The sequence below is a fragment of the Cervus elaphus genome, chromosome 12 (assembly GCF_910594005.1).
Source record: "Cervus elaphus chromosome 12, mCerEla1.1, whole genome shotgun sequence".
NCBI classification, from domain to species: domain Eukaryota; kingdom Metazoa; phylum Chordata; class Mammalia; order Artiodactyla; family Cervidae; genus Cervus; species Cervus elaphus.
Genome location: NC_057826.1, coordinates 41,643,260 through 41,657,638, shown reverse-complemented (window position 1 = coordinate 41,657,638; position 14,379 = coordinate 41,643,260). Strand labels below are relative to the sequence as shown.

The 14,379-nt window shown below is 39.3% G+C and overlaps 1 protein-coding gene across 2 annotated transcripts in view; it reads left to right on the top strand.

Annotated features, from left to right (window-relative positions):
• The window catches only part of USP50 (ubiquitin specific peptidase 50), a 34,054-nt gene that overhangs the window by 10,246 nt on the left and 9,429 nt on the right, over nucleotides 1-14,379 (top strand). The window contains exons 2-7 of one of the 2 annotated variants that reach the window (XM_043920971.1): nucleotides 2,086-2,142; nucleotides 8,138-8,749; nucleotides 9,382-9,591; nucleotides 10,880-11,022; nucleotides 12,520-12,652; nucleotides 12,779-12,930. In XM_043920971.1, coding sequence (XP_043776906.1) covers nucleotides 8,492-8,749; nucleotides 9,382-9,591; nucleotides 10,880-11,022; nucleotides 12,520-12,652; nucleotides 12,779-12,930 — 896 coding nt within the window. In that variant the 5' untranslated portion in view covers nucleotides 2,086-2,142; nucleotides 8,138-8,491. Of the gene's footprint in view, nucleotides 1-2,085; nucleotides 2,143-5,728; nucleotides 5,937-8,137; nucleotides 8,750-9,381; nucleotides 9,592-10,879; nucleotides 11,023-12,519; nucleotides 12,653-12,778; nucleotides 12,931-14,379 lie in introns of those variants that run through there. The other variant, XM_043920969.1, reaches the window with a different exon arrangement.

Genomic DNA, 14,379 nt, shown 5'->3' with positions numbered 1-14,379 from the left:
TGGAAGGGAAGAAATAAAACTGTCACTATTTGGAAATGACATGATACAATGGAATATTACTCAACCATAAAAAGGATGGAATTTTGCCATTTGCAACAACATGGATAGACCTGGAAGGTATTGTTCTTAGTGACATTGGTCACAGAAGGACAAATAGGCATGTTTTCACTTACATGTGGACTAAAAAATAAATAAATATAACAAAACAGACTCACAGATACAGAGAACAAACTAGCAGTTGGTTACCAGAGGAGAGAGGGATGGAGGAAAGGGCAAGACTGGTTAAGGGAATTAAGAGGTACAAACTATTAGATGTAAAATAAAATACAAGGATGTAATAGCACAGGGATATAGCCAATATTTTATAATAACTTATAGAAGAGTATAATCTATAAAATACCAGGTCACAGAATTCCCTGGCTGTCCAGTGGTTAGGACTTAGCAACTTTCACTGCTGTGTCCCTGCTTCAGTCCTTGGGCAGGAAACTTAAGATCCCACAAGCTGCTCAGTGTGGCCAAAAACAAATCACTGTGTTATATACCTGAAATTAATATGTCAACTACACTTCATTTAAAATGAAATATAGGATTGAAATAGGAAAACATGAAATAAAAGATACAGAGGTGAGCAAAAGGTTATGAAGTATACAGATTTAAATACTTGCTGAGAAGTGTTTGTGACTTAATCTTTTTAAGTAAGTTAGAATAAATTTTTTAATACATAAAGAGTATCAGGGGAAGGTATAGTAAAGTGTATTTATCTCACCTTTTGGGGTAAAGTTATATATTTTAATTTTTGACATTGAAAAATAATTTTAAGTATGAGTAACCCTTGCTATACTGACTTTCACTATATTATCTCAGACACTAGATAAACTAAGTTTTCACACAAACTCACTACAAGCCATCCACAGGTTCAAATCTAAATAGTTTGGGATAATACAGTATCCCTTGGTATTCAAACCTTGGATCCAAACATATTAAGGTAATAAGGGCTACTTGTATATTTGTTGAAATATGTAAAGGAAACATAGAACATAAAAACAGTGTACAGCTTCCAGAAAGTTAGAAGAAAGGAAAAATGGGAGAGGAGAAAGGAGGAAGTTTAAAAAAACGTAATCCATCCTTTCACTCTTCTTTGCTTGGTTCATGTCTTGATGTAACAGTAGCTCACAGTCTGGGAAGGGAGACTCCCCCGACCACCGAGGACTTGGCAGGTGTATGCACACCCTTGTAAGGGCCAGCTGGGTGAGCTCACTGTGTCCGAGGTCCTGCTGCGGCCCTCCCTGTCCTGGACTGCAGTGAGGATGGATGCTGCACACAGGGGTCTACACTGGCTGTAGTGTGAGAATGTGTGTGGACATCTGCTTCAAATGTCCTCAGCCTGAGGTGGGCACAGACTTTTGCAAGGACATGGAGGGCACAATTTGCAGGACAGACCTGTGTTTTTTGGACTCGTCGCATGACGCAATGTGAGTGGGCATTACTGGCCTCTGTCAGAACACCTGCAGTCTATCCAAGTGTGTCACAATTCTACTCCCATACTTTTCTATAGACTGTTCTTGGAAAATCCACTAAGGCATTGCTACAGTTGCCGACAGCCTTATCCCACCCCCACACTTGAATGCTCATTCTCAGGTTAAAAAGCTATACTACTTAAGTTTCTGTAGCAGTTTAGTGATTTTAAAGCAATCTGAGAAAAGAGACACAAAAGTAATCCATCAAAATGAGAAGCAGAAAATAACAGGGAAAGCCTTGTTAACTTTCTTGTCTTCCATTATTCATTCACACTTTGATCTGAAAAAAAAGGCATAGTTGAGACCAATCTAGCTAGGCTTCATATTGTGGGGCAGCAGTGACTTGACATTGGGTATCAGAGAAGCAGAGTAAGTAAGGATGGTGTCTGTGTGTAGTGTAATGGGATAGGGATCGGGAGTAGTAGCAGCAACAGGAGATAAGTTGCATGCAGGGAAGCTGATCAAATAAGGAAACAAAGAGAGGATAATGGGAGCCTGTGATACTGCAGTAGCTTGAGTACACCTAGCTCCCAGATCCTGGTTTCTAAATACTATTCTCTTCTAACAGGAACCAGGGCTCTCTGAGAAATGGCTGACTTCAGGACTGGTACAGAGATAGTACAAGGTAAGTATGGAAGATCTTGCTGTGTTAAAAAGTAAGAAGGTGCTCAAAGAGTCAAGTGGGTACAGAAAACATTTTGAAGGGCCTCCTGCTGGCTACTCTTGAGACTTTGTACTTCAAAAATAAATGATGATAATAACAGATTCTAGTCCAGTGAATTTTAAAGTATAAATTTATGAGTCCACAAAGATGAAAACTTTTTAAAAATAAATAAGGAAAAGAGAAAAACTTCTCTTTATAGTAGAGGACCAACTGATGAATGTAGTTGGAATTATGGCATTAGAAAATTGCCATTTGGCAACCCCTGTAGTGTTTTAAGTCTTCCCTACAAAACACTGATTACATAAAGGAGAAATAAGTGGAAATTCCCTGATGGTCCAGTGGTTAGGATTTTGCACTTTAACTGCTGAGTGTTCGGGTTTAATCCCTGGTCAGGGACCTAAGATCCCACAAGCTGCACAGTGCAGCCAAAAAAAAAAAGGAAAAGTAACTGATGGAGAAACCTGGCAGGCCCCACTTTATCTGAGTGATTTAGAGTTAACATTGCCAGTGTTGGGACAGATCAAAATTGTGTTGCACCTAATATCTAATGTGAGGCAGTAAGAACACATTATCACTTCTGTGACATTTGTATGTTACAAATGCATGAAGTGAATCCGATCATGAGGAAAATCAGACAAACCCATATTGAGGGAAATTCTTCAAAATACCTGGCCAGTAGTCTTCAAAAGTGTAAATTCTTGAAAGTCAAGGAGATTTATAAGAACTGTTTCAGGCTGAAGGATCCTAAGGAGACTTGACAACAAACTGCAATATGTGATCCCAGCTAAGCCATGCCTGGACTCTGACCTACAGAAACTGAGATAATAAATAGGTATTGTTTTAAACCACTAAGTTTTTGGTAATTTGTGACATGGTAAAGAATACTAATCTGTAGGTGTTTTTTACTCAATGAACGTAGATACAAAAATCTTGAACAAAAGATTAGCAAACAGAACCCAGCAATTCATGAAGATGATACTATGTCACAAATAAGATAGATTTCTCTGAAATGTCATGCCCTCCTCCAGGGGATCTTCCCAACCCAGGGATCAAACCCAGGTCTCCCTCATTGCAGGCAAGATTCTTTACTATCTGAGTCACCAGGGACGCCCAAGAAATAGAAAGTGAGTTTAATGTATGACCATCATCAATAATTAACCACCATAACAGAATAAAGAAGATAGAATCTCATGATTACCACAAAAGATACAGAAAAACCTTATCACACTCACAATCCATTCATGATTGCTACTCTCAAAAAACAAATTATGCCTTTAGTAAGTATTATTTTTAATGGTGAATTATTTAATATTTTTCCTCAGTTCAGGAATGAGCTATGGATACCTACTATCTCACTTTTATTCAGCATTTTACGAGAGGTGCTAGCTAGTTTGAAAGGTAAAAAATAAAGTGCGTAAGAATTGAAAGGAAAAAATCCAAATAACCTATATATTAATAAAAAATTAGACTAAAGTTTAGAAATCTTCCTGGATACAAGATCAATATGAAGTTTGTTTTTATCTTCCAGTATCAAATATAAAATGAAATTTTAACCAGACTACATTGATTAGGAGAAACAAGGTCTTGGGAGAAATTCATCTACAAAAGGAGCAGGATGATAGCATTCAAGATGCAGAACCACCACTGTGGTGACCAAGTTATTTGCAAAGTTCAAATAACTGCAAGAGTTAGCCTCTCTAGTTGCCAGGATCACTTATTCAGGCATCATTTGAATTCTTAATGTCTTAATGTATTCTTAGTGTCTTTGTGTAGCCTGAACATAAATATAAAGATATATATTAATGTACAAATATCTATATAGATAGATATATAACCATTTGGATATACTACAGGCAACTCTTAAGCATCTTGCTTTTTGACGTAACAGTAATATATCTTGGTGATAAATCCAAATGACAAGTATATCTACTACATTCTTAATTTTGTAACTCTTTAGTTTGAGATAATTCAAGCTTATGGAAGAACTGTAAGAAGAGTACAATGAACTGTAGTATACCTTCACTCAGATTCACCAGTTGCAGGTATTTGGCCTGCATCTGCTTCATATTTGCCTTATCACTGCCTTCTCCCTTCTTTCATCATGTTTCTGCGTCTGTGTGTGTTTTTCTGATCCATTTGAAAGCAGGTTGCTTAAATCATGCCCCTTTGCCCCTTAATCTTTCAGGGTGTAGTTCTTAAAAACAAGGACATTCTCTTTAATAAACAGAATACAGTGTTATAAAATTCAGAAGATCTAACAAAATACAAAATTATTCATATGTAATCCATATTCTGGTTTTATCAATTGTCCTAATAATACCCTTTTATACTAATTTTCTTCCTAATCCAGGATCCCACTCAGGATTGAGTATTTGGTCTTGTTTCTCTAGTGTCTTTTTAGTCTGAAATAGTTGTCAGCCTTCTTTCTTTCCTGATATTGACATTTTTTAAGAGCTTTTTCCATTTGTATGCTTGATGCTGATTCTCAGTCACTCAGTTGTGTCCAACTCTTTGCAATCCCATGGACTCCTCTGTCCAATCTCCAGACTCCTCTGTCCATCAGATTTCCCAGGCAAGAATACTGGAGTGGGTTGCCATTTCCTCCAGGGGATCTTCCCGACCCAGAAATCAAACCCACGTCTCTTGTGTCTCCTGCATTGGCATGTGGGTTCTTTACCACTGAGCCACCTGGGAAGCCCCAGAATTACAGAATGTAATCTCATTCATTTTACTTGATGTAGAGTTGAGAAAAAAGGAATTGCATTGGCCCTAATGGCTCTTTCTTTACCTACTCCTTACAGATTCTGAGTTTGCTTTAGAGGAAGAACAGGTTGGTATTAGCTCTGTAGACACAGCATAAGGTGGGGGGTTCTTTGCAGGAGGTTCCCTCTCTATGGAAGTTCTTTCTTTCTTTTTTTTTTTTTGGAAGTTCTTTCTTATGCATGGTTCTCTATGAAGAAAACGAGAGTTCAGGAGACCATGTGTGCTTTGCTCTTTCTCAGCTTATAAATTCTTCTATGATGTACACTTTATTTGCCCTGTGTGGCACTTGTGTGATGTGTGTGTGTGGGTATAAACCTCTTTTGCACTCTAGTTGATGACCATGAAGGGAAATACTCTAGTCTATCCTAATGTTATATGTTTTGGGAAGCAGCAAAAACTGCTGTCTCCTTTTCCACCATGAGAAACAGTCCCTCAAAGGCCTAGAAGAGGTGTGGTCACTGGGTAAGTGGATGAGTGCCCTAAGGGGGCAGGGTTGCCATAGTGTCCACTGACGTGAAGGCAAATCTTCTGTGAATGTGTGTTTGTGGGAATGTATAATATATACATACAATAAACACTTGGAAAGATGGAGGAAAAGGGGTCATATGTTCTGTAAATTCTCTGAAATCTAACCTTTGAAAGTTTTAAAGCAGCCAAGTTATGGCAAAAGCTATATATTATTTTAAAGCAGCCAAGTATCAATGGCAACATTGCAGAATCCTGAAGTGTAATGTAAAGGATTATGATGTATGGGAAATCCAAGTTGGAATGTTCCTGAAGTACAGATGAAATCAGTTTGCAGCTACTGAAAGTAGAGAGGAACATACAAGTTGTTTATTAGAAACAGAAAGAACCCAAGGAACAGGCTTGGAGAAATGAAGCTAAAAGGATTAGACACAGCTCCTAAATAGAAGTGAAAGACCAATGTGGTTTCATGAAATGGCTTCACAGCGGTCTTTCCCTGAAGACGACTTCAGTATCTACTATGTCCTGTGAGCTTCTGTCTGCTATAGTTTTTTAGATAAGCTTAGCTAGGGTGGCAGGAGGAGGCCATGCTTAAGGGATCAGGAGGTACATGCCGCATTTTGAATGATTTTTCCAGGTTTGACTCGTTGGAGGTCCCCCAAATGGAAGGGAAGATGTTATTTAATATCCAGCAAATAGTTATTCCTAAAGAGTGACAGGCCAGGGCCTCCCATGATACTGATAAATAAAAGGGAAATGTCCATCCATGTAACAGAGAGAACTTGTCAAACTGGCAGAATTGTAAGTAGAGGTACTGAGGTGAGGTAGCTGTCTCCTGGAGACCCAATTTGAGATACTAAGTGTGGAGAGAAAAATCGAGGGGACAAAGATACTGGGCTGCCTGGTGCAGTAGCCCAGTCACAGAAGGCAGCTCTGTGTGGAGAAAGGACTCTCTTCTGTGCCGGTCTGGTTGATCCATATGGACATACGAATTCCATAGCTACTGTTAAGGACATCCTGGATCAGTCATTTCTTTAAAAATTGTTTTTAGGTTAAGTTGCCATTTATTAACTATGTAATCTGTGCTTTATGCCTTGCATCATTTAATCTAATCCTTAGAACAGTCCTGTAAGCCAAGTAACACTATCCTGTTTTATAGATGAGAAACAGATATATAAAAGTCCCAGATCATGTAACTAGTAAGTGCCAGAGTCAGAATTTAAAGTAAGATCTATTTTTCTTTTGCAAAGTTTGTGCTCTTTTTCTCCATGTATGTTTGTGTGTTTATATGTATATATACACATATATATATATATAATTTATATACATATATCCATGTATGTGCTCTTAATATATGTATATTAATATGTGTATGTTATGCTCGTGAATGTATATATGGCATATATATGTGTACACACACATATAGACTCCTAATATTTGATATGTAAATCCAGATAACTTGACAGACAGATGATGGGTAGGTAGATAAATATCCCTTCTCTCTACAAGTCACTGCACATGCCTTAGTATATTACCATGAGCAGATGACTAGAGCATTTACACAGGATATCTCACCTGTAAAACAGGATTCAAAAATAACTGTACTACCCCATAAAATTGTTGCAAGAATTAAATAGGAAAGTTCATGTTAAATGCTTAACATAGTGCCAGTTAATACATGATAGCTGGCTTCCTTGGTGGCTCAGACAGTAAAGAATCTGCCTGCAATGTGGGAGACCCAGGTTCAGTCCCTGGATCGGGAAGATCCCTTGGAGAAAGGAATGGCTACCCACTCCAGTGTTTTTCCCTGGTGAATTCCATGGACAGAGGAGCCTGGCAGCCTACAGTTCTTGGGCTCACAAAAGTGACACTTCCACTTTCATTTTTACTCTGCATATGCACTTGGTTGTGTCCAACTCTGTGACCCCATGGACTGTAGCCTGCTAGGCTCTTCTGCCCATGGGATTTCTCAGGCAAGAATACTGGAGTGGGTTGCCATTTCCTTCTCCATCATTGTTATTAACTGCTATCTATTATTATTACTAGTAATAATAATTAAATTACTTGTCCAGCAAAAATGTAAATACTCTAAATGGTATTTAGAAAGAAAGTCTGCATTTTTAGCAGATTCTAGGACTCTGAAAGGGCAGTATTTTCTGTCCTCTAGCTTTGGTTTTAGGAAGAAATTTTATCTCTGTTTATTTGGCTTCAGGCACAGTCCAGAGTTCCCTGGTGGCTCAGATGGTAAAGCATCTACCTACAGTGTGGGAAACCTGGGCTCAGTCCCTAGTTTGGGAAGATCTCCTGGAGTAGGAAATGGCAACCCACTCCAGTATTCTTGCCTGGAAAGTCCCATGGACGGACAATGTGGGAAACCTGGGTTCAGTCCCTAGTTTGGGAAGATCTCCTGGAGTAGGAAATGGCAACCCACTCCAGTATTCTTGCCTGGAAAATCCCATGGACGGAGGAGCCTGGTAGACTACAGTCCATGGGGTCGCAAAGAGTCTAACACAACTGAGCGACTTCACTTTCACTGTTCAGAGAGTCCTGAGCCAAGTAGCACAGTTTTACAAGTCCAAATACTTCAGTCTTTGATAGGGAATGTATTTGGTAGAAGTCTTATGAAGAACTCTTTCTTGTGTCATGAGGCTGAGAGGGCCTGATTTCATTTGTGCATATTTTGTTTCTTCAAAATGCTTTCCTTTCTTTCCACGTGGCACCAACACAGTGCAGAGTGCACAGATCACTATGACCCGTGCCCAGTTAACGAGGCTGAAGAGAACCAGCCCCATTTCCAGGGGGTGACAGGCCTGCGGAACCTGGGCAACACATGCTACATGAACGCCATCTTACAGTGTCTCTGCAGCATCTCACCACTGGTGGAATACTTTCTCTCGGGAAAGTACATTAACTCTCTTCAAAAGTAAGACCATTTGCCTGACCTGTGGCCTGGCCCCCACCCCTGTTCTCCAAGGTGAGGTTAGGGAAGGGACCTTCTGGAAAGGGCTAAACCAGTTAGTAGAGGCTGCAGCACCCCAGGTCCTGTTTCTAGAGTGAGTAAAATGAGAAGGTCAGCCAAGAAATGAATGAAGCTTGGGGTCTGATGCCACATGATCAGCCAGAAACATCTCCCCTCCTTCTTAGGGACTGCAGTGAGGTTGCCACTGCCTTTGCATATGTGATGACAGACATGTGGCTTGGAGACTCTGACTGTGTCTCACCAGAAATATTTCGGTCAGCTCTTGGCAACCTCTACCCAGTATTTATGAAAAAGACACAGCAAGATGCTCAGGAATTCTTGATTTATGTCCTGAATGAACTTCATGAAGCTCTGAAAAAGGTAGGTAGAATTAACGGTGGGAGATGCGGGTAGGAGGTGTGATGAAAGAAGCTGCCAAAGCAGAACCGACTGAAAGCATAGTGCCTTTAGAACATTTCGCTAAGGCTGTAGAATCATTGGACAGTCAGAACATGCTCCCGGAAATGCTGTTCCTGGGCATCAGCAAGATTCACATCAGGCTACAAGCCTAACACAATTGGGCTGTCTTAGGAGTTTAACATTTGCTCTTTAAGAAACTTTTTTTTCTAACAGTAGGAGGCTATAGAATATAACCTGAAGGGACTGAAGGAAAGATCCAATTTCTTTATCTTACTGCTAGATAAACTTGCATGACCAGAAGCCAGTTTGCAGCTTACCCTCTTCCCAGGAAAACCTGCCTCTAGAGCCTGATACCACATTATCATTGGCTGTCAGCTTGTGGCACCATGGACGTGGGTTTTACCAGGGTTAGGGTGTCCTCATCCTCAACTTCACTTAAAGAGGCAAATCAATGAATTATCAGAAATCATACCTATTATATACTCTTAAAATCTTATTCTATTTATTATCTGAATCGCATTCTGATAGAAAAATCAGGTCATTCTATTAAAACAACCAGTAGTTGATTTGGCATGAATTTGTCCCTTGATTAGTACCACCAGAGAAAATCATATGAAAAAAAATCCATTCCAAGATGCTGCAGGAAGATGATCGCCAATGAGTCCTCCATCATCACCCGGCTGTTTGAAGGGCAGCTCAGTTATAGCATCATATGTTTAAAGTGTGAGAACTGCACCTACAAAAACGAAGTTTTCACTGTCATCTCCCTCCCCATTCCATCCGAATACGAGTGCTCTCTTCAGGTAAGAATTCTTACTCTTGGAAACTTCTTTTGTCTCTCTCTGCCCCAGCCCTGGATTTTCTCAGCACTGTTTCCTATATTTTCTAGTATAAGGGGAGCCACTTTATAACTAAAAAAAATTGGAAGCCCATGATGACAGTGTTTTGTAGAAAAGTGACATACAGCCAAAAGTTACTATGAATTCAGCTATAACTCTGATGACGCTCAGTGAAACAGCCACACTGTAAAATAGATAGATAAGTGGGCTTTAGTCAATCTATTGAGATGGCTTGGTGCATACAGGAAATTTAAACTTATAAAAATTCTATGGTCCCTTTTCAACCCAGAGTTCTGTAGGTCCAGATTGGAAACTAGATAGAAATGAATCTGACTCAGTCTTGAGCACTTATATTTGGACAAAAGCTGAGGAATTTGAGGGGGAAGATAGAATGGAATGGTATCTTAGTTTACCTCTTGAATTTTCTTTATTGTAATACCAAAAGTTAATCTGTAAATGGAGTGGGGAGGGTCAGGGAGTGGGTGGGGGGTTGGGGGGTTGGGAGGTGTCAGTAAAAGGTAGGTGGCTGTTAGGAGGCAGGGAGCAATAACTTTCCTTGCAGAAAAACACACATTAATATTTTTCATCCAAAATTATGAAAGTACATCTGTTGCTAAAACTTTTTTCACATACAAGAATTAGAGAAAAGAATTCTACTGCTTATTCAGACCTGGACTTTTTCTCAGATCAAACTGCTAAAGCCTGCTGGAGATGAATTCCAAAGCCTCTAAATGAGGCACTGGCAATCTTTGCTCACTTCCTCTTTAGGCCAGTGGTTTGCAGAGCAGGGGGCTTGGCTGGTTGATGATGTGTCCTGTGGGCATGAGATCTGATTCTCTCTGTTCTGCTGTCTTTATTATGGGCCACCCCCAGATACTGGGATACGGCCATTTTCAGTCACCAGATCACTTTTGTGATGAGACAAATAACTTAAAAGCCTGACTTGTTAGTGGAAATTGCATATTTGGTATTATTCTGAAACAAATCAGAAATAGTAAAATGATGATTCAGAGATTAGAAATGAGATGGACATTTGGATCCATTGCAGCAACTAAGTGAGAAAGCAGCGCCTCCTTTGCCAGGTGGATTCTATCCAGGCTGCATCTTGTGGTGCTGGCGTCTCTTGGCCTTGACTTTGAGAAAAGCACCGGGGATTACGTTTCTGCAGCTCTTTCAGAGTTCTAATACAGACAGGAGGAGCCCAGATTGCGATGGATCCAGTTTGGTCATCAAATGCTTTTTTCCAAAATAGGACTGTCTCCAGTGTTTTTTTCAACAAGACACATTGACCTGGAACAACCAGATTCACTGTTCCTTTTGTGAAACCAAGCAAGAAACAGCTGTGAGGGCCACCATTTCCAAAGCGCCAAAAACAATTGTCTTTCACCTAAAAAGGTATGGATTTTAACATTTTGTGAGCAGATTTTTGGAACAGTTTTAACATGTAACTCACATACCATGCAATTTCACCCATTTAAGTGTTGAATTAGATGGTGTTGGGTATATTAATTTTTTAAAATCTGTGGTAAAATATACATAATAAAATTTGCCATTTTGGCCATTTTAAGTGTACAGTTTCACTGGCATTCATTACAGTTCACAATGTTGTATATCAGTCAGTATTTCCAAAACTTTTCGTCACCCTCTACAGAAACTCTGGAACCATTAACCACCCCTCGCTCCTCTTCCCTTTAGCCTCTGGGAACCTCCAGTCTGCTTTCTCTGTCTGTAAATTTGCCTATTCTGATACTTAAGTATAACATAAGTATAGTCACACAACATTTGTCTTTTTTGCTGACCTGTTTCACTTAGTATAATGTTTCCAAGGTCAGATATCCTTGTAGTGATGTGTACCAGAATTTCATTCCTTTTTACAGCTGTGTGATACTCCATCATGTTTTCTTTATCTTTTTAACTATTGATAGACATTTTGGAACTCACTTTGTGTGCTTTTTAAAAATAGATTCCCTGGCTCCACCCTTGGAGATTCTAATCCCATAAGTCTGATGTGGAATCTGAGCATCACTATTTTAATTTTTAACCCCCAGCTCAGTTTTTATTTTTAAAAGTTTCATGTATACAGAAACGTTGAAAAGGTATATAATGAGTATCCATATACCCTAAAATCTTCACTAGTTGGTGCCACTTTTTGACATTTCCCCTTGATATTCCTTTAGGTTTTGCAAACAAGATTCTTTACTTTCTGGCACAAGAATATGTTAGGCTCATCCAGTAATTTCCCTCCTCTAGACCTAAATCAGCCATTTTTCCAAAATGAACATAATGTATTTTTTACAAAGCTCTTGGGGTGATTCTGATATGACCTCAGATTTGCTGATCTATGTAACACCTAGAAAATGTGACAAGATTTTCACAAAGTTTTATCTTATTAAAGATGTGTTAAAACCTCAGAGCTGGAAAACAGGACACTGCCAAGACAATGTGTGCGGAAATCAAGATAAGAAAAGGCTGAGTCAGCTTGGTTAGGGTGAACAGCATCTGCTGGAGGGAAGACTTCAGGAAGTCACCAGTGTGATTTCTACTCCTCCAGTGCTGATCCTGGCCTTAATTCCATTCTTTTCCTCCTGCTAGATTGACTTTAATCCTTCTCATTCCTTGGCTCAGGCCCTTGGCCCACTCCAGCTTCAGTTTTGGCAAGGCTTGTGGATGCGAAGATTCTAAATATATGTAGATGAGACAAAGTAATTTTTGTAAAGGTCAGCACCAAATAATCTTTGCAAGAAATTAATTTTAACTATGAACTTGTGAAAGTATGTGGATGTCTACGGCCATACCACCCTGAACGCACCCGATCTCGTCTGAAAGTATGTGGATTTCATTCATGAGTGGTTTACAAACTCACTATCTCACACATTTATTTTATCTCTCCAGGTTTGACATTCTGGGTACAATGAAAAGGAAACTGAGGACAGATATTCACTACCCGCTCACTAACTTGGACCTTACTCCTTACATTTGTCCAATTTTTCGGAAATATCCTAAATATAACCTCTGTGCAGTGGTGGTGAGTAAAATGCTGAAACTATATAAAGTAACACAGGTTTAAAGAAAACTGTAGAATTATTTGCTTGAATGACTATTCCTATCTCACCCTCACTTCTCCTGTACTGTTCTTTTAAAAACAAAATAGAGAGCCTGGAAACTGCCTGCTTTGACCTTGAACAGTAGGGCAATGAAAGAATACAATGTCCTCTACGCTTCCTCCTTACCGTCCCACTACTCCATGGCTATTTCAGATCTAGCGACATTTGTGAGCTGTGCTCTGGGCAGCGGGCAGCACAGGTTGGTTCCAGTAGCTTTATGTTGAATAATCATGAGCCTCTCTATGGTGAAAGCCCCCCAAACATAATCACTACCTGTGAGCATCCGTCCTGAAGAAACTCTGGGGATTCCATTGGCTCTGAATCAACTGTCATCACTGAGGATTCCCTTAAGGAAAGAAATCATGGAGTATAATTCAGACCAGACCTTCTACAACTTCCCAGAGCATCAACCCACCCCAAGCATGAGGCCATCTCCGGGTTTCTGTTCTGAATCACAGTGTTATCTTCTTCAGAACATTCAGGTTTCACTTGAACTTGGAGGTCCAATTGTGTCCAGTGTCAGATGGGCAAGGCTCCCACTCGATCCCAGTGTGATTCACCAGAGTCCTCTGGTGGGCTGAAGTCATAATTTGCTATTAAGCTTATCATTGAATTAATATAAAATATTGTTTCAACTGGTCTTTAACATCTCTCAACTGAGAACCATACTTCAAACTTTAAAAAGATCCTTCTTTACTTTATCCTTTTTATGTTAATCCTTGACATTCTTCTTCTAATTTATCCTGCCCTTTAATATGGTTTTCCTTCTCTAATTTGCCAATTTGGAAATCTAGAGTGACAGCTTCTTCTCTATCATAATAGACTCTAATGTGACTTCCAAAATGATAATAGGAATTGCCCCACCTCTGTATTTTACTGTTTTAACTTCTCATTATAACTGTTTCTGCTTTAAATAAAAAATTCAAAAGGAGAATTTATAAAAACTTGTATGATAATTATCTGCAGTATGAAAAGGTACATGTTTATATTAAAAGTCACCCAAGCTTCCTATAAATTCTTAATCCTTTGTTTAAATTATTAGTTAATTGAAGGGTAAAAATTGATTTTGAAAGAAATATACCTAGAATTTACTGAAAATTGGTGATTGATCAGAAACAAGAACTAAACATCTTAGAAACTGTGGTGTATGGTCCTGGGGAAAGGCCATCCAGAACTCTGCTACACAAGCTGTCATTCCCCAGGAAATACCTGATAGAAATAAGAAAGATCAGGCTTCACCCCACATTTACTGACTGGAAACTTGCATTTTAGCAAGATCCCCATGTGACTGGAATGCATACTGAAGTTTGAGAAGTATTCAACCCTGGCCCAAAAAGGAAGGATTGCCTCCACACCATCCTTAACAGATATTTATCCAGCTTTCGAATAAACCCTTAAAGAGCTCTCTGCTTTACAAGGAAGGCTCTTTATCTGCCAGATTTGTTTGAGTTTACAAACATATAGTGCTTGCTATGTACCAGATAGTGTTCCAAACACTTTATAAATAATCAATCATTTAATTCTTATGTAGCCCTGTGAGGCGTGGGCACTATTATCATCTCCATCTTACAGAATGGGAAACAGGAACAGAGGTTAAATAATCTGCTCCAATCTAGTGCCTACAAGGGGCAGAGCCAGGGTCTGAAGC